General features: G+C 38.2%; 1 protein-coding gene across 3 annotated transcripts in view; it reads right to left on the bottom strand.

Moving 5' to 3' along the window:
- Positions 1-1,540: 1,540 nt before the first annotated feature.
- ZFAND4 (zinc finger AN1-type containing 4) overlaps positions 1,541-19,533 on the bottom strand; it is a 103,096-nt gene continuing 85,103 nt past the window's right edge. For 2 of the 3 annotated variants that reach the window (XM_044240027.1, XM_044240029.1), the window contains 4 exons: positions 14,272-15,447; positions 13,531-13,585; positions 3,476-3,593; positions 1,541-2,522 (listed from right to left, as the gene is read on the bottom strand). In XM_044240027.1, coding sequence (XP_044095962.1) covers positions 2,387-2,522; positions 3,476-3,593; positions 13,531-13,585; positions 14,272-15,447 — 1,485 coding nt within the window. In that variant the 3' untranslated portion in view covers positions 1,541-2,386. Of the gene's footprint in view, positions 2,523-3,471; positions 3,594-13,530; positions 13,586-14,271; positions 15,448-19,533 lie in introns of all 3 variants that reach the window. The other variant, XM_044240028.1, reaches the window with a different exon arrangement.

The raw sequence follows: 19,533 nt of genomic DNA, 5'->3' as shown, positions 1-19,533 counted from the left end.
TAGGGAAGCTCTATTTTTAATTTCTTGAGGAATCTCCACACTGTTCTCCAAAGAGGCTGCACCAACTTGCATTCCCACCAACAGTGGAAGAGGGTTCCCCTTTCTCCACATCCTCTCCAACACATGTTGTTTCCTGTTTTGTTAATTTTGGCCATTCTAACTGGTGTAAGGTGATATCTCAATGTGGTTTTAATTTGAATCTCCCTGAGGGCTAATGATGATGAGCATTTTTTCATGTGTCTGATAGCCATTTGTATGTCTTGATTGGAGAAGTGTCTGTTCATATGGACCCTCAACTCTATGGTCAATTAATCTTTGACAAAACAGGAAAAAATATACAGTGGAAAAAAGACAGTCTCTTCAATAAATGGTGCTGGGAAAACTGGACAGCTATAGGTAGAAGAATGAAACTCGACCATTCTCTTACACCGTACACAAAGATCAACTCAAAATGGATAAAAGACCTCAACGTGAGACAGGAATCCATCAGAATCTTAGAGGAGAACATAGGCAGAAATCTCTTCGATATCAACCACAGCGACTTCTTTCAAGATACGTCTCCAAAGGCAAAGGAAACAAAAGCGAAAATCAACTTCTGGGACTTCATCAAAATCAAAAGCTTCTGCACAGCAAAGGAAACAGTCAAAAAAACAAAGAGGCAACCCACGGAATGGGAGAAGATATTTGCAAATGACAGTACAGACAAAAGGTTGATATCCAGGATCTATAATGAACTCCTCAAACTCAACCCACACAAAACAGACAAACACATCAAAAAATGGGCAGAAGATATGAACAGACATTCCATCTCTTTTTAAGAAGTATCAGGAAGAGTAGAACTCTCCAGTTCATTCACCCCTTTGTGGAGAAAGAGACCCTGCAGAGAACCTAAATTAGCCTCAGGTACCATTGTAGATCCAATTTGGGTGGGGCTAGAGTTGCAGAATCTATTTGGGTTGCCTGCCACCTGTTTACCAGGGATCATGATCTGATTCAACTAAGCTTTCATGAAACGAATGAACTCTCAAAAGCTTATATTGGTTATATTGCTTACATCTGGGGAACAGGGCCCTTATATCCTCGAAGAATATCTTTATACTGATAGTTATTTTTTCCAATTAGAATAAATTACTGATTTATTTAATGAAATCATTGAGGGTATTATCCCAAGCAAAATCAGTCAGTCAGAGAAAGACAAATAAAGGATTTCACTCATGTAGAATTTAAGAAACAAAACAGATGAACATAGAAGAAGGGAAGGAAAAATAAAATAAAAACAGAGAGGGAGGCAAACCATAAGAGATGCTTGACTATAAACTATATATAAACTATTTATAAACTATAAACTGAGGGTTGCTGGAGGGGAGGTTATTGGGGGGTTGGGGTAACTGGGTGATGGGCATTAAGGAGGGCACGGGATGAGATAAGCACTGGGTGTTACATGCAACTGATGATCACTAAATTCTACCTCTGAAACTAATAATATAGTATACATTAATTAAATTAAATTTAAATAAAAAATTTTTTAAGTTATAAAAGAAAAATTATTGTAAATAATCAAATAATCAAACTCATAATGAAAATGAATATTTATTTGAATTTCTCCTGGTAATAGCACTCAACTTATAAGAAAAACAAATCAAGTTATAAGATTTTGTTTTAAATGTAGCCATTTTTCAAAAAGTGAAAAGTTGGATTCCATATTTAATGGCAACAACTGAGACCCCTTGTATTGTAAAACTACTCAAAAATACTACTCAAAAAGTAGTATTTTAAGAAATATATAGTATGATTAACATGATGTGTTTTATAGAATGGATACATATCTGAATGCCAATCTGAATATGGAAGAAATATATATGTGTTAAAATCACACTGAGAAACAAAATGTTCTTTTTTATAAAAAGTAGCTTGAAATAAAAAGGAACTTGCTGGCAAACTCAATAAATTTTCACACATGGGATTTAAAAAAAAAACAAATCCCCACCCCCCCCACACACCCCTCAAAAAAGTGGTGGATGTGAGTAGAGCCGCTGCATGGCAGCACATTTCTGTACAATGTGGAAGCTGGTTACATGGTCAGTGATAACCTCCTAAAGTGCATCTTTTGAAGACTTGTCTATGAAATTGCAATATCAAATATAAAATAGTTAACACAAGACATGCAATAACAAAGCTAAATCATTATAAAGTTTTTAAAACTACTTTTTAAAACTTTCGATTCACCAAAGGATAAAGATGTCAAATACAGTAGTATTCTTTCTCCAACAGTATGCATTGTATGGTTTTGTCATTTGGCAAATCTTTTAGAGTCGAACAAAAATAATGCAGTCTGAACAATATTTCTTCTGTCATTGTAATACAATTCCTAGGCGCAGAGCAAGAGCTAGATTTTTGGAAGTTTGGGTGCGTTAACCACAGGATTTGCCTCCTGTAAGTATCTCCTCCCTGCACTCTTGTAATCATAGGTGCAGCCGTGAGTTTCTGCATAGCGATGAGATGCACAGAAGTTGTTTCCACATCTAAAGCACAAAAAAAGTCCATGTGAATGGTCACATTTCTATAGAGGCTCATCTCTTTGGAAGATCAGAGCTTGATTTCAGGTATCCAACAGGAGCCCTCTGATTCTCTTAGCAATTTCCAGCACTGACATTTCCCTTGTGTTCATAAACCAGCACAAGTACCCCAAAAAGAAAAAGTTAACTGTCCATGAATATGAGTTTGTAATAAAGAACCTATTATGAAATGAAACAGAATACAGATCTTTATGAAGCAGTAAAACTGCAAAAGCTGGCAAATATGTCTATCATTTCTCTTATATCTAGTAAACCTGGGAGAACTGAATTTGTGAGAAATTCAGTCTCAAAAGAAAATCACATAAAACCTAATTATTAAAGGACTTTTAAATATTTCTAACAAATAAGATGAGCTATTTCTATTTGAATAAAAAGTACTCTGTGAAGTAGCAGTCCATTTTAATGCCTGCACTCAAACTAAGGGCAGATACCATCCTCAGAGCATATTAATCAATGATAATGAGATAATTATGAGAAAACTCATTAATTTTTGTGAATGTATTATTCATGTTTTCAAATTAAACTGTACTATATAATAGTTAAATTAACAGCACAATAAATTTAGTCCCTTTTGTGTTCAATTTCAAATAGAATCTTGGAGGATGGGTTCTTCCAAAGTTGTATTTAAAAAAAACAAGCATATCTATCATGAATCAAAGAAAGTCTATTCTCCCATTGATTTAAATCTCCTAACTTGAAATAACAGGAGAGGATCTCATGATTTATAAACTAAGGAGCTACTTACTCTTTAGCCAATTAGGAGCTGAACTGAGGACTGCTATTTGAACATCATCTTAATGATGTTAATGAATAGCCAGTTTAAAGAGTGTTTTATACTGTATCCCTACACTGGGTCCCCACAAAGAAAGCATCTCAGCTTTTCCTGCCAGCCAACCTGCCTGCATTCGTAGCTAGTAGCCAGTCCAGTTTTCTTCCCACAAAGGAAACAATGCTTTGTTGCTTTCTTCTTTGTTTGAATGGGGGCATTCACAGGTGGGAGGTGATGAGTACATTCTCCTGTTTAAAGAAAGGATACCCTGATTAATACAGGCACAGGATTTTAAATGTGAAATAGTATTAGGCAAAACATGAAACACATCCCTTTCACAGGAAACTTCCTTGCCATAAGAAATTAATTTGTGTTATTTTTATATACAAAATTATCTATAGAATCTAAAAGTGAAGATCCAATAGAACTGTTATAGGTTTCTTCTGACTGAGACTTATATTTTCAGGACTTCTGTACACACTGGCACGTTTCTGATTACTTCCAACGACAATTGGTAATTGTAAAGTATATCAAACTTTGACAGAGAATCAAAAGAAAATGTCTGGGTCAAAATCATCTTTATGAGGCCTCTGAGAGGAAACAATGTAATCCTATTCTTTTACACCAAGAAGGAACACCAGAGTATCAGGAAACTGGTCTTTTAGTCCTGATTACCATTGAAATTATATTCATCAAACCACAAGTAATTTATTCTTTTTTTTTAAGGTTTTATTCATCTGAGAGAGAAAGACAGGGAGAGCACAAGCAGAAGGAGAGGCACAGAGAAGCAGACTGCCCGGACTCCCCAGTCTCCTGGCTGAGCTGGCAGGTTAATGGGCTTAATCGCAGGACCTGGAGATCACAACCTGAGCCAAAGGCAGTTGCTTAACCATCTAAGCCACCCAGGCGCCCCTATTTATTCTTTCAAAACTTCAATTTATTCATTTTTAAGACAATGTAACATGTATTTTTCTCCCTTAGGTTTCTAGGTGTTTTAAGGTCAACTCAGTTCTCACACATAAAAAACATTCTGAAAAATTTAAATGTTATAATTATATTAAATATACCATAATCAACAGTGAGTAATATGGTACACTGCTCAATTTCACAGTACTACTACCTTTTCAAAAAATATTTACTAAATTTTATACTATTGTAACAACTTGATTTTTTAAAAAAGAGTCAATTATCATATGGTTTCACTTATTTGTGGAGCATAACAAATAGCATTGAGGACAAGGGGTGTTAGAGAGGAGTAGGGAATTTGGGTAAATTGGAAGGGGAGGTGAACCATGAGAGACTATGGACTCTGAAAAACAATCTGAGCGGTTTGAAGTGGCGGGGGGGGGTGGGGTGGGAGGTTGGGGTACCAGGTGGTGGGTATTATAGAGGGCACGGCTTGCATGGAGCACTGGGTGTGGAGAAAAAAATAATGAATAATGTTTTTCTGAAAATAAATAAATTGAAAAAAAAAGAATAACTACACGGCAAAAAAAAAAAAAAAGATTTTATTTATTTATTTGACAGAAACACAGCAAGAGAGGAAACACAAGTAGGGGGAGTGGGAGATGGAGAAGCAGTCTTCCCACCAGGTAGGGAGCCTAATGTGGAGTTCAATCCCAGGACTGTGGGATCAGGATCTGAGCTGAAGGCAGATGCTTAATGACTGAGTCACCCAGGTGCCCCATAACTTGATTTTTTAACTTAAAAAAAAAAAACAAACAAACACTTGCATTGATGTGGATGGAACTGGAGGAGATTCTGCTAAGTGAAATAAGTCAAGCATGGAAAGACAATTATCATATGGTTTCACTCATATGTAGAACATAAGGAATAGTGTGGATGACCACAGGGGAAGGGAGGGAAAACTGAATGGGAAGAAATCAGAGAGGGAGATAAACCATAAGACACTCTGAACTCCGGGAAACAAACTGAGGGTTACAGAAGGGACAGGGGTGGGGGGGAAGAGGTAACAGGGTAATGGGTATTGAGAAGGGCATGTGTGGTGATGGGAACTGGGTGTTATACACAACTAATGAACCACGGAACACTATACCAAAAGCTAATGATGTACTGTACGTCGGTTAATTGAACATAATTTTTAAAAAAGCACATGTCATCATATAAGAAATAATTAAATCAGGGGTGTCTGGGTGGCTCAGTTGGTTAAGCCTTTGACTCAGGTCATGATCTCAGGGTCCTGGGATCGAGTCCCACATCAGGATCCCTGCTCAATGTGGAGTCTGCTTCAAATTCTTTCTCCCTCCCCATCTGTCCCACCCTGTCTCTTCTCTCACTGTCTCCAAAATAAATAAATAAAATCTTTAAAAAGAAATAAATATAAACAAAAGAAAAATAATTAAATCAATTTCTTTTTTTTCCCCCAATTTATTTATTTTCAGAAAAACAGTATTCATTATTTTTTCACCACACCCAGTGCTCCATGCAAGCTGTGCCCTCTATAATACCCACCACCTGGTACCCCAACCTCCCACCCCCCCGCCACTTCAAACCCCTCAGACTGTTTTTCAGAGTCCATAGTCTCTCATGGTTCACCTCCCCAATTTACCCAAATTCCCTACTACTCTCTAACGCCCCTTGTCCTCCATGCTATTGGTTATGCTCCACAAAGGAGTGAAACCATATGATAATTGACTCTCTCTGCTTGACTGATTTCACTCAGCATAATCTCTTCCAGTCCCGTCCATGTTGCTACAAAAGTTGGATATTCGTCCTTTCTGATGGAGGCATAATACTCCATAGTGTATATGGACCACATCTTCCTTATCCACTCATCCGTTGAAGGGCATCTTGGTTCTTTCCATAGTTTGGCGACTGTGGCCATTGCTGCTATAAACATTGGGGTACAGATGGCCCTTCTTTTTTTTTAACTTTCATTTTTTCAGTGTTCCAAGATTCATTGTTTATGCATCACATCTAGTGCTCCATGCAATACGTGCCCTCTTTAATACCCACCACCAGGCTCACCAAACCCTCCATCCCTTTCCTTCAAAAACCTCAGTTTGTTTCTCTGTCCACAGTCTCTCATCGTTCGTCTCCCCCACTGATTTCCCCCAACGCCCTTCTCTCCATCTCCCAATGTCCTCCATGTTATTCCTTATACTCCACAAGTAAGTGAAACCATGAGATAACTGACTCTCTCTCCTTGACTTATTTCACTCAGCATAATCTCCTCCAGTCCTGTCCATATTGATGCAAAAGTTGGGTATTCATCCTTTCTGATGGAGGCAAAATACTCCATTGAATATATGGACCATATCTTCTTTATCCATTTGCCTGTTGAAGGGCATATTGGCTCTTTCCACAGTTTGGTGACTGTGGCCATTGCTGCTATGAACACTGGGGTACAAATGGCCCTTCTTTTTACTACATCTGTATCTTTGGAGTAAATACCCAGTAGTGCAATTGCAGAGTGCTAGGGTAGCTCTATTTTTAATTTTTTTTTATTTTATTTTTAATTTCTTAAGGAACTTCCACACTGTTTTCCAAAGTGGCTGCACCAGCTTGCATTCAATTTCTTTTAATTACTAAGTGAAATACTCTTAGAACTGAGCAAAATTCCAACAAACCTGACTCAAGAATACAGGCTCAAAGTCACTGCCCACAGTTGTTAACAATAGCAATACAAGCACACTGTGCCTTGTGGCACTAAAAGGCCAAGAAGCAAGAAGCAAACAAAGAAAACAAAAACAAGGGGGAAAGAATGAGAAGAAAAGTGATAGTCTCAATGGTACTGGTACCTATTCACTACTGAAGAAGGTTTGGAAGGCCTGGGATAAATGTTTATATGGCATTGAAAATCCTTCAAGCGTTCAAAAAATTGGAATTACAATGAATTGGTGCTATACCTTTTGCCACCCATATTGGGGACTGGATATATAAACCCAGGAAAATTAAGTCAGCTTTATTACCAGCCTGAAATACTTTCCTAGATCTTGCCTAAAATTATAAACAAAATTGGACACTAACTGAATGACTCCTTATGGTAGAAACAAAATTGAAAACAAAGTGAATGGCTCCCAATAGTGCCGTGATACTAACTCAGTTAATAAACACTTTCTTCTTCAGGTACACTTAGAATTATCAAGAAGAAGGTGATGGGGTACTTTCCACTTCTTAAAAAATGAAAGTAAGATAAGCATTTGCAAAGGACACACAGAAGAGTCATATAGTACCAGATATCCTCTGAAACTCATCTAATTGCAATTATCTTTGAAATTCAGGTTTAGAATATCCTTCTAATAATTTAGATAATAATTTAGTTCAGTGTAGTCGTATTTTCATTTTTTTTCTTTCCTTGGAATTGCTTCACTTAATGTTTCCCAAGCTGTTTTCCTTTTTTTTTTCCCAATTTATTTATTTTCAGAAAAACAGTATTCATTATTTTTTCACCACACCCAGTGCTCCATGCAAGCTGTGCCCTCTATAATACCCACCACCTGGTACCCCAACCTCCCACCCCCCCGCCACTTCAAACCCCTCAGACTGTTTTTCAGAGTCCATAGTCTCTCATGGTTCACCTCCCCTTCCAATTTACCCAAGCTGTTTTCATTCAAGAACTTTTGTGAATGTGCAGAAACATACAACACAGTAGTGACAAGAATGAGTTTGCAGGAACACAAACGCAGTCTTCTTCTATGAGAGTGGTTTCCATATATGCTTCTATCTTTTTACATAAATAAAACTTTTTAAATAAATCTTTTATTTTTAAAAAATTTTTATTTATTTATTTTTCAAAGAGAGAGAGAGCACTATTTTTCAAAGAGAGAGAGCACAGGTGGGGGCCAGAGGCAGGCAGAGGGAGTAGCAGAGAGAAGTCCCTGATACAGTACTTGATCCCAGGACCCAGGGATCACGACCTGAGCCAAAGGCAGACACTTAGTTGACTGAGCCATCAGGCATCCTTAAATAAATCTTCTAAATAAAACAATTTATAAGTCATCTATTCCATGATAGGATCGATCACTAGTATACATGTTTCCTACTATATTTTACAGTGCCATTCGGGGTCTTATATGTCCAGTATGATATCTTTCTGACTTCCAGAGCCATTTTCTGTCATTTACCACATCATACCCACTCTTCAATGAAGCACCAGACCCACTTATAGGTGCAATCTCTTCTAAAATGCTCGATTCCACCTTGTCAACCCAGAAAAACTCCACTCATCTTGTAAGAACATATCACCAATTATCAATTCCTCTCTGAAGCCTTCTCTCATGTGCATTGGACATATGAATAAAGAAAATAAAGTAATATAGTAATTCCAATGTGAAAAATTGCTATTCATTTTTTTTAAAGATTTTATTTATTTATTTATTTGACAGAGAGAAATCACAAGTAAACAGAGAGGCAGGCAGAGAGAGGGAGAGGGAAGCAGGCTCCCCGCCGAGCAGAGAGCCTGATGCGGGACTCGATCCCAGGACCCTGAGATCATGACCTGAGCCGAAGGCAGCGGCTTAACCCACTGAGCCACCCAGGCACCCCGAAAAGTTGCTTTTCAAAACAAGGTTAAAGTTATTTAGAATAACTCACTTGTTTGGTATTTCCTAGCCTAATAACTGATCTAAGACAATGATCTATAAAAATTTACCCAACGGAAAAGACAGCCAACAAAGTAATAAGAGTAGTGTTCTGGATGCCAGTTCTGGATGCTAGTAGGCAGTAATCTCTGCCTAAAAATGATGACTACATGGTGGATAAGATTTCCAAGGGAGACCCTGTAAGTTAAACGCAAAGAAAACCAATGGAAGAACTTAGCAAATCAATTAAATAAAACTTATATCAAACTCTCACAGACTCAAGGAAATTCAGGATGATACAGTTATTACTGAAAGGAAATGGCAGTAAGTTACACAGCTCTTTTCAGGTGATGATGACTGCAGGTAGCAGATGATGGCTTGACTTAAATGAAATCAACCAAGAGTGTATACCTGGGGATAAGCAAAAGGCTGGTAAAACAAGTCAAAAGAGAAACTCAGGTTTAAAAAAATGAAACAAAACAAAAATCTACAACAATAGATAGCCCAGAATTAAAAAAAGAAGAAATGAAAAAAAAAGAGAAACAAAGGAAAAGAAACAAACTATTTCAAGAAGGAGGGCCACAACAATCAAACAAGATAAGGATATAGAAGTATCCACTGGATTTGAAACTGTGGACATCTTTGGTGACCTCAGCAACAGCAACTTCAGAAGAAGAGTGAGAAGAAAAGCGAAGAAGCACCAAAGGCCAAATCAGAATTAAACATAGATATATTACAGTAAAACCCAGAAAGAAACCTTCACATATAGAGTCAAATGATTTTTGACAAGAGTGCCGATGGCCATTCAATGGGGAGAGTATGGTCTTTTTAATAAATGTCACTGGAAAAACTGGATATACACATGAGAAAGAAGAAAGCTGGACCCTAACATTACATCATATACAATAATATATACATTAAGGAGTTAATTCAAAGTGTATCAAAGACCGACCTATAAGACCTAAAACTATAAAACTCCTAGAAAATATAGGGGGAAAGCTTCATAACAGTGAATTTGGCAACAATTTATTTTTTATTTTATTTTTTAGATTTTATTTGACACAGAGAGAGAGAAGGAGAGAAAGAGAGAATGCACAGAAGCAGGGGAAGTCACAGGCAGAGAGACAGGGAGAAGCAGGCTCTCCGCTGAGCAGAGTCCGAGGTGGGGATTGGTCCCAGGACTCTGGGATCATGACCTGAGCCGAAGGCAGGTACTTAACTGACTGAGCCACCCAAGCACCCCTAATTTGTCAATGAGTTATTGGACACAACATCAAAGTCAGAGGCACCAAAAAAACACAAAAAACAAAAAACAGTAAAGCCGGATTTCATGAAGATTAAAAACTATTGTCCATCCAACTATCATATGATCTCCCTGATATGAGGAAGTGGTGATGCAACATGGGGGCTTAAGTGGGTAGGAGAAGAATCCATGAAACAAGATGGGATAGGGAGGGAGACAAACCATAAGTGACTCTTAATCTCACTAAACAAACTGTGGGTTGCTGGGGGGAGGGGGGTTGGAAGAAGGGGGGTAGGGTTATGGACATTGGGGAGGGTATGTGCTTTTGGGTAAATTGGAAGGGGAGATGAACCATGAGAGACTATGGACTCTGAAAAACAATCTGAGGGGTTTGAAGTGGCGGGGAGGGTGGGAGGTTTGGGTACCAGGTGATGGGTATTATAGAGGGCACAGCTTGCATGGAGCACTGGGTGTGGTGAAAAAATAATGAACACTGTTTTTCTGAAAATAAATAAATTGGAAAAAAAAAGAGGATAAAACAAACAAACAAACAAAAAAAAAACTATTGTCCATCAAAAGACACTGTCAGGGGCACCTGGGTGGCTCAGTCAGTTAAGCATCTGCCTTTGGCTCAGGTCATGATCCCAGAATACCAGGATGGAGCTGGGCTTCGGGCTCCCTGCTCAGTAGGGAGTCTGCTTCTCTGTCTCCCTCTGCCCTTCACCCTGCTCACACTCTCTCTTTCTCACTCTTTCTCTCAAATAAATAAATAAAACCTTAAAATAAGAAAAAAAGACACTGTCATTAGAGTAAAATGGCAACCTACAGAACGGAAGAAAATCTTTGCCAATTATATATCTGATAAGGGATCGGTATCCAGAATATATAAAGAATATCTAAAACTCAGTAACAACAAAAAACTCCAAAACAACCCAATTTAAAATTGGGCAAAATATCTGACAGACATTTCTCCAAGGATGTACAAATAGCTAAGCTCAAAAAAAATATACCTAACGTCACTAATCATCAGGGATGTGAAAAACCATAAGGATCTACTACCTTATACCTACTAGGAGGTCCATTATTGAAAAACACACACACAAACAAAAATCCAGAAGATAAGAAGTGTTCTTATGAATGTGGAGAAACTGGAATTTGCACTCTGTTAGTGGTAATGTAAAATAGTGCAGCCACAATGGAAAACTGTATGGTAATTCCTCAAAAAATTAAAAATGCAATCACCATATGAACCAGCAATTCTACTTCCAAGTACATACTCAAAAGAATTAAAAGGAGGGTCTCAAAGATGCCCTTCAATGGACGAATGGATAAGGAAGATGTGGTCCATATACACTATGGAGTATTATGCCTCCATCAGAAAGGATGAATACACAACTTTCGTATCAACATGGACAGGACTGGAAGAGATTATGCTGAGTGAAAGAAGTCAAGCAGAGAGAGTCAATTATCATATGGTTTCACTTATTTGTGGAGCATAACAAATAACACAGAGGACATGGGGAGATGGAGAGGAGAAGGGAGTTGAGGGAAATTGGAAGGGGAGGTGAACCATAAGAGACTATGGACTCTGAAAAACAACCTGAGGTTTTGAGGGGGTGGGGGTGGGAGGTTGGGGGAGGCAGGTGGTGGGTATTATGGAGGGCACGCATTGCATGGAGCCCTGGGTGTGGTGCAAAAACAATAAATTCTTACACTGAAAAGAAATTTTATTTTATTTTTTTTTTCTCTTTTATAATTATTTTCATGGACATCATTTTTATCTTCAGAACTATGCCCAACAACTTTAACCTTAATACATTTCAGGACTTTGTGGTCCAGCAACAACTACAATTAATGCACTCATAGAAGCTATCTCCAAGACTTCTGGATCCCCTTTCCGGGTCACAACTTTTTAAAAAAAGAAATTATGTTTGCTTCATTGTATTGCCTTTGCTCCTTTGTCTAAGATCAGGGGGGGAAAAAAGGAGGGTCTCAAAGACATATATGGGCATCCATGTTCGTAACAGCCTTCTTCACAAGAGCTAAAATGTGGAAGCAACACAGGTCTCCAGCAACACAGGTCTCCATCCAGAGATACATAGATAAGCAAAATGCTGTATATATACACACAATGCAGTATTATTTGCCTTAAAATGTATGGAAATTCTAACACACGCCACAACACAGATGAACCCTGCTAAATGAAGTAAGCCAGACACAAAAAGACAAATGCTATATGGTTCCACTTAAATTAGACGCTTAAAGTAATTAAAATTACTGAGAGAGAAAGTAGAATGGTGGCTACTAGAGGCTGGGGTGAGGGGAGAATGAGAAGTTAGTGTTCAATGGATACAGGGTTTCAGTTTTTCAAGATAAAGAGTTCTCGAAATGGATTCTCCAACAATGTGAATGTGTGACTGTACTTAACGTCACTGGATTATATGCTTAAAAATGGTTAAGATGGTAAATTTTATGTTATGTATATCTTACCACAATGCAAAATTTAAAAAAGTAGATATATTAAGACTTTAAAACTTTGGGTCTTACACAGCAAAAAATAAACCCCAAGTATCTCTATAAAGGCATAAAACTCATGTGATAACCATAATATATATTATATTGGTTGTCAGATCTGTTTTACAGACTTTTATAAAGTATCCTTAAGAACTCCTCAAGAGACTACAAAAGTGGTACATCTTTGGTAATGAATTCCCACCCCTAGTCTGGGTATTAAACCATAAAAGATGAGAAAACAACGGCTGCCCTGGAAATAAGGATGGCCAGTGCACTTTTTTTAAATTTATTTTTTATTTTCAGCATAACAGTATTCATTATTTTTGCACCACACCCAGTGCTCCATGCAATCTGTGCTCTCTATAATACCCACCAGGTGGAAGTGCTAATGTTATAGTCACTTCTGCTACTGTGCTTTGGAAAGGGCTGGTTCAAGGACTGTCCTTTCCTTTTACCCAGAAATAATGATTCATCAAAAGGAGATCTTAATAAAGCCATCCTTGATATTGGATCATGATATTAAGACACACCTCTCTAGAATACTTTCACAAAACCCACCCAGCAGCCCAGAATGGCTGTGGAGTGGCCAGTAACTGAGAGGGTTGGGAACTACATGTTAGTTCTTCATTCTTCTTGTCTTTTCACGTGGACCATATCTTATCCCAGGCAACAGAGACCTCAATTCCAATTTTTGCCTTATTCTTCAAATATGTCCTACAGTGAGTTTTCATAAGCATTTTCTTAAGTAGAAAAAAGTTTAGGGAGAGTTTACTCCATACATACCACAAAGAATGTTCTTCTTTTCTTATTTCTCTCTGAAAATACAACAGCATGCATAATGAAATCATTGTTAGGCTTATATTTTCAAAATTACCAGCAGCTTACCTACTCTTTTCCCTGCTGCTGTGTTATTTCCATTCATTCCAATACCACGGGCAGACTATAATTAAAACACAAAACATCTACAGTGGTAAGTTAATGAAGAACAGAAGAAAAGATCACTAAACATGAAATACTTGTATTTTTTAAGACTTTATTTAAATTCATGTTAACACTTAGTGTATTATTAGTTTCAGGGGTAGAATTTAGTGACTCATCAGGTACATGTAACACCCAGTGCTCATTACATCCCGTGCCCTCCTTAATGTAGGGTACTCAATTATCCCATGCCCCTCCCATCTCCCTCTCCAGCAACCCTCAGTTTAAAGACTCTTGTGGTTTTATTTTATCATGGAAATGTTATTAGGCTTCATTTAATTAAAATTTTAATTAAATTAATTTGGACTCTGTTTCTCCAATCGAGCAATACTGTACTTACTATTTTTCCTTAAGAGAATGAAATCTGGTGGTATAAATAAAAGTTCTTATTTGGGAAAAATTCATAAAAATATGTCATAAATTGTTTACACAGAATTATTTTCAAATTACAGCTCTCAACTTAGGACTAAAACATTTAAAATTCAAGTCAAATATATTTTCTACAAACTAGATAAACATTGTGAAAGAAACTTATGAAAAGAATTCATCCTTACACCTCCTTACTCACGTAAACAAACAACCAAATTTTAAATATGTTGAATGACTATAAAGATAACGAGTAGAACATACTGAAAGGCAAATACTTACTAGAAAAAAATCTGTAGGTTCTACCTGGGGAGAATTTTTCCTAAGATTTTCCTCCTGAAAATGCTGGAGGCTTGTAGACAGCCCGATTCCAGAGGTCCGAAGCCTGCCTGCTCCACGTGTGCTCTGTAAGCTATCTCTGCTTGCGCTCCGGGCCAGTGAAGCAAGAAAACCTGTATTATTTACACAACCAACAGGCTCTTTGGAAGCCTTGTTAGCCATTTCTGTGATATCCCGAGCCTCAACTTTAGAAATAACATCAGATCTTTTCCCGGATGAATCAACTTTAACAGCTCGAAAGCGAGTAGTCCTAGAGAAAGAAGAATCAGTTACATTCCGAACATCCAATGACCGAAGCACGTTTTGTGATGCAGAAGACTGGAGATTCCCAGACTCAAAACATTTGGACTGTCTCTGTGATTTCACCAGAGAATTATGGAGTGACATTGGTGTAGAACAGCGAAGAGGTGACAAGAGTCTATTCTTGTGAGGACTTAATTCACGGTGGTTGAGAACTGTAGTTTCTACTGATTCACCACTCAACATTCTTGCAACATGTTTAAGATGCTGCTCTGCAGCTTTCAACCCTTTATCATCATTAGTGAGTAAGAACTCTGGATTTACCTTCTGTGTGACTTCTAAGCCACTGCTCTGTTCATCAATGTTTCCTTCTGTAAATGTAGCAAATGAGCCCACTTCAGGCAGAAGTGATTCTTCAGTTACACCTTCTTCTGAAGTTGAAAATAAAACAGTGTCATCTTCATTATTAGATGACAAATTTCCTGAAAAGTGTTTTGTCCGCCTAGGCAGGGACGATCCAAGGTGGAGAACAGAATCAGCAAGCTCTTTGTCATTTTCCAATTCCATGTGGGGTATCTGAGGTGATAGTTTGATGCTACTATTGGAATGAGACAGTGTCTTACTCTCCCAGTTGTCATCTTCCTTAAGAAAATCACTAGTGATAGATGATAGGGGTCTATCGGCAGGGGGCAAAGTTGCCAAACTTGAAACTGCATTGTTGGAAGTTTCAGGTAGACATGCATTCCCAGAAGAAGGTAAACAAGACTGCCCAATGTGGGGGAGAACCCTTAACAATCTGTGGCGAGCAGCTGCCGTGGAACTACTAGAAGGTCGAGGAGCTATAGGTGGACGAGGTTTTACCTTGACAGCTTTTTTAGGCTAAAAAAAAGAGTGAATATATAATTTCTCACAGTCATTTTGTCTACCTATTAACAAAAACTAATGAAGGAAGAAAATGTTATTTATGCAACACTGGCATTTTGAGAACCACAATTTAAAATGTCTTAAAAGATTAAGATCTTAAGCTTAGGACAGAAGAAATTTGCTCTCTTTCTTCCCTGAGGAATGATTTCTTGAGAATGGTAAAGAAAATGAATTTTATTTTCCTCACTACCGATTATTTGTCAGAGTTTTGCTGAGAAGAAAACTTACTGATTTATAGGAGATAGGATATCACCAACCTATTTTAGATCCCCAACAATTTTTCCTAGTAAGATGAACAGGTGTTGACTATATAGGCACTACAGAAAAGAGGTAACAGGTCTAAACTGCTATCCTCACAAAGGCCTGCTTGCAAGGTTGGCCCTTGGCTAGCTTCTAGGAACTTATATTTCAAGAGCGTTCCCACCACCCTCACTGAAAAGTGCCTAACCTGTTGGTATAAGCATTATCATTTTTGCTCAATACCAGCTTTCCTTCTGGGAGTCTGGAATTTTGGTATATGTTAGGCAGAGGCTGTCTACATCAATGGCCCCTGATAAAACCCCTGGGCACAGAGTCTCTAACAGACAATATTCTACAGATGTGCTGAGAGAAATCATTGATAGAGGAATAAAGCATACCCCATGAGACTCTTCTAGGAAAGGATTCTGGAAAGCTTGTCCTTGGTTTCCTCCGGATTTGAGTCATGAGCCTTTTCCCTTTGAATATTTTATTTCATACCATTTTGCTGCAATAAATCTTAACCAAGAATGCAACTATATCTGGGCTCTCTACTCTGTTCCACTGGTCTATGTGTCTGTTTTTATGCCAGTACCATGCTGTCTTGGTGATCACAGCTTTGTAATAAAGCTTGAAATCAGGCAAGGTGATGCCGCCAGCTTTATTTTTGTTTTTCAACATTTCCTTAGCGATTCGGGATACCTCCCAGTTTTTAACCACAGAGTAGAGAGCCCAGATATGGACCCTCAACTCTATGGTCAATTAATCTTTGACAAAACAGGAAAAAATATACAGTGGAAAAAAGACAGTCTCTTCAATAAATGGTGCTGGGAAAACTGGACAGCTATATGTAGAATGAAACTCGACCATTCTCTTTACACCGTACACAAAGATCAACTCAAAAATGGATAAAAGACCTCAACGTGAGACAGGAATCCATCAGAATCTTAGAGGAGAACATAGGCAGTAATCTCTTTGATATCAGCCACAGCAACTTCTTTCAAGATATGTCTCCAAAGGCAAAGGAAAAAAAAGCGAAAATCAACTTCTGGGACTTCATCAAAATCAAAAGCTTCTGCACAGCAAAGGAAACAGTCAAAAAACAAAGAGGCAACCCACGGAATGGGAGAAGATATTTGCAAATGACAGTACAGACAAAAGGTTGATATCCAGGATCTATAATGAACTCCTCAAACTCAACCCACACGAAACAGACAAACACATCAAAAAATGGGCAGAAGATATGAACTGACACTTCTCCAATCAAGACATACAAATGGCTATCAGACACATGAAAAAATGCTCATCATCATTAGCCCTCAGGGAGATTCAAATTAAAACCACATTGAGATATCACCTTACACCAGTTAGAATGGCCAAAATTAACAAGACAGGAAACAACATGTGTTGGAGAGGATGTGGAGAAAGGGGAACCCTCTTCCACTGTTGGTGGGAATGCAAGTTGGTGCAGCCTCTTTGGAGAACAGTGTGGAGATTCCTCAAGAAATTAAAAATAGAGCTTCCCTATGACCCTGCAATTGCACTCCTGGGTATTACCCCAAAGACACAGATGTCATGAAATGAAGGGCCATCTGTACCCAATGTTTATAGCAGCAATGGCCACAGTCGCCAAACTATGGAAAGAACCAAGATGCCCTTCAACGGATGAATGGATAAGGAAGATGTGGTCCATATACACTATGGAGTATTATGCCTCCATCAGAAAGGATGAATACCCAACTTTTGTAGCAACATGGACGGGACTGGAAGAGATTATGCTGAGTGAAATCAGTCAAGCAGAGAGAGTCAATTATCATATGGTTTCACTTATTTGTGGAGCATAACAAATAGCATGGAGGACAAGGGGTGTTAGAGAGGAGTAGGGAATTTGGGTAAATTGGAAGGGGAGGTGAACCATGAGATACTATGGACTCTGAAAAACAATCTGAGGGGTTTGAAGTGGGCAGGGGGGTGGGAGGTTGGGGGTACCAGATGGTGGGTATTATAGAGGGCACGGCTTGCATGGAGCACTGGGTGTGGTGAAAAAATAATGAATACTGTTTTTCTGAAAATAAATAAATTGAAAAAAAAAGAATGCAACTATATGCTAGTACTGTGAGTCTTCATAGCAAATCATAGAACTGGGGAGTGGACTACAGGTCCTCCATACACTAAGTTCTAATGCAAGTATCATGACAATTCATGATGTTATTCATGATGGATAAACTTAAAAATCAAGGATATCAAGTCTCAAGATACTGGCTGAAATGTGCATCAGGAAAGGATGGAACACCTGATGACCTAAACAACACTCCCAACCTAGAAATACAAGAAAAGCCAGATATTTCAGTGGACACCAGTTAAGGCAAGAAACAGAGGAGCTAAAACTAAAAGAAAGAAGAACCTTGGAAAGAGATGCTGGCTCCTGCAGCTGCTTATACTCTAGGGGCACTGTCTTAGCAAACTACAATTCTCTACTCAACAAAAATATTCTTCAGAAATAAAGGTGATGACTTCTGGGTAAAGGTGGTGACTTCTGGGCTGTAGAGATTAATGGGTGGTTGCCTAAATCTGAATTTCTCCATGCGTCCTCCAAAAAAACAATACAAATCAACAAGCAAATAAGCAAATAAAACAACCCATAACTCATGCCTTCATCAAAACCAGGTGACAGATAAAATTAACTTCAAATTACCTATAAGGAAAAAAATATCCAAATCTAGGAGACTCATCTGCAAAGCTTATGCCTGTGCTGAGAGACAAGAAAATATGTTGAGCCAGAAAAGAAGGAAGAAAGGGAGTAAGACAGAGAGGGACAGAGGAAGGGAGAAAAGAGGGAGGGAAAGAGAGGGTGAGAGGAAGGAAAAGAAGAAAGGAAGAAAAAGAGAGGTGTAGATAACCTAGGGCTGATGGAACGGCGATTAAATAAACCCTTAAAAGAGAAAATCCCACTTGATTATGAAAACACTGAAAAGAGGTTTAAGATCTAGGATATTAATATTTATTTATTTATTTATTTATTTATTGTCAGAGAGAGCGAGAGAGGGAAGGAGGATGGGCGAGCACGAACAGGGGGAGCAGCAGGCAGAGGGAGAAGCAGGATCTTCACTAAGCAAGGAGCCCAATATGGCACTCCACCCCAGGACCCAGGGATCATGACCTGAGCCAAAGGCAGATGCTTAAGGGACTGAGCCACCCAGGCATCCCAAGATCTAGGATATTAAAACATGAGCTGCTGGGAAACCAAAGGCAAGTGACCTGAAACTGTTCAGAACATAAGGAGATAGCTTCAAGAAGACATGACTTCTAGGGGAAGTAGGGGTAAACTCAAAGTTCTCCATTGAGAACTTGTTAGTGAAGATAAAGAAGGCAGTAAAATAAAAAAGTAAGGATCCATAGACACAAAAAAGGGAGTTACCAAATCAGAAAACACAACAACCCAACCCTCCAATGAAAGAGTACTACTGATTTTTTAAAAACTGCATTTCACTATACCAAGAAAAGACGGTGCTCTTGAAATAAGAAACTTACTTTGCCACACAAAAGCCTCAATTTTGTCTACACACAACGATTATATTCCTTTGGGTAAATAAAAATTATAGGCATATCTCATTTTATTATACTTTGCTTTAATGAACTTCACAGATATTGCACTCTTTACAAATTGAAGGTTTGTGGCAACCCCACATCAAGGAAGTCTATCGAAGACATTTTTCCAACAGCACTTGCTCATTTTATTTCTCTGTGTCACATTTTGATGATTCTCACAATATTTTAAACTTTTCTGTTATTATATTTATCGTG

Source organism: Neovison vison, chromosome 2, assembly GCF_020171115.1.
Source record: "Neovison vison isolate M4711 chromosome 2, ASM_NN_V1, whole genome shotgun sequence".
NCBI lineage: Eukaryota > Metazoa > Chordata > Mammalia > Carnivora > Mustelidae > Neogale > Neogale vison.
Note: the sequence above shows the minus strand (reverse complement) of the source record. Positions and strands in the feature narration are given on the sequence as shown.